The sequence below is a fragment of the Pocillopora damicornis genome, chromosome 1 (assembly GCF_964200805.1).
Source record: "Pocillopora damicornis chromosome 1, jaPocDami1.2, whole genome shotgun sequence".
Classification (NCBI taxonomy): Eukaryota; Metazoa; Cnidaria; class Anthozoa; order Scleractinia; family Pocilloporidae; genus Pocillopora; species Pocillopora damicornis.
In genome coordinates this window covers 12970001-12971281 of record NC_142670.1, presented here as the reverse complement: position 1 = coordinate 12971281, position 1281 = coordinate 12970001, and the positions used below count along the sequence as shown (strand labels likewise).

General features: G+C 38.6%; 1 protein-coding gene across 1 annotated transcript in view; it reads right to left on the bottom strand.

The window, feature by feature from the left end:
• Positions 1–833: 833 nt before the first annotated feature.
• The window catches only part of LOC149052085 (CD209 antigen-like protein C), a 1030-nt gene continuing 582 nt past the window's right edge, over positions 834–1281 (bottom strand). Inside the window, exon 2 of the mRNA XM_089186118.1 lies at positions 834–1206. Within this exon, the coding sequence (XP_089042244.1) occupies positions 902–1206 (305 nt within the window). The 3' untranslated portion in view covers positions 834–901. The remainder of the gene's footprint in view (positions 1207–1281) is intronic.

The window sequence follows — 1281 nt, the reverse complement described above, 5'->3', positions numbered from 1 at the left end:
ATAGTTGTGAAACAAATGTTACAAAGTTTGTTTATAGATGCCTTTTAAATCACACTTTTCAATACACAAATAAAAATATTTCATTGAAGCCTCTCTTTAATTTGCATTACCTCAGTGTGTTTCAGCTACCATTTACTCGCTCAAAATTTGTTCAGTTCATGGGGGATCTTGCCGTAATTACAGCACTAACCCGTTAGGGTTAAACATTTCGTTAAGCGTAGGAAAAAAAGCTGTTACTCACTAGCCTAGGTCGGTCCGTACTGGGAAAAACTGTGCAGTCTGTCCAAAATACCGCTGCTCAGGACCTTGTGAACGGTCTTACCCAATTCGGACCTCCCGGCTAGTAAATAACATATTTATCACTGACTTGTACAAGAAACACACACACACACACACACACCCACCCAAACACAAAGATAAAAATAAAAATACTTCGGTTTTTTATGTTCAAAACAACATGCATACACTCCCTGACCTCAGTGAACACGCTTTGTTGGCTAAGCTATCCAAATCGTAGCGCGCTCGACAAAAGTAGTGAGACGTACGATTTCGATCGCCGTTTTTCCAGCTGCAGACGATGCATAAAAGGACAATTCTAGAGTGATCAATTTTTTTGGGAACATGTGTTTGGAAAATTTTCATGGGCATTATGTTCAACTACTAATTCGCGCTTAAAAGTTCATTCATCGCTCAGACGAACAAGTCAGGTGAGCTGAGTATATTGTTTGAACAATATTTTTACTTCTATGAAGCAAGAGCAATTTTCACGACACAAGTGCAAGACTCTAACGTTTCAGCACATTGTATACTTTATAGTTGGAATGTGATCTCACCTCCTGGTATCTCGCAAATGTAGGCATTTCTACTGAGCGTAGAGATACCATTAAAGAGGCCTCCATTCTTAGATATTTTCCGCCCACTTGTCGTTACTATTAGGCTGAGAATCTCGCCATTTCGAAATTTTCAGTTGTTCTCCACTCAGCCAAGTCCAAACCCCGTCTTTCTTCTCTAAACCAATGTGCCACGTACTATTACTCGAAATACCACGCTTTTGAATCTCACAATTGATAAACTGCCATTCATCTTCAGTTTCTATGGAAACTAAATAACCTTTCTGAGAGGAGCAGATACGCCTGTTGTTATTCCAAACTCTTCCCCTTTTCGTAAAGATGTAAGAGGAGTTTTTGAAACAGGTTGCTTGGCTCTCTATGAGAAGAAAATAAAGGAATAAATAAGTAAATGAAAAATGTATATCGATGATAACAATAATGCTGATACGAA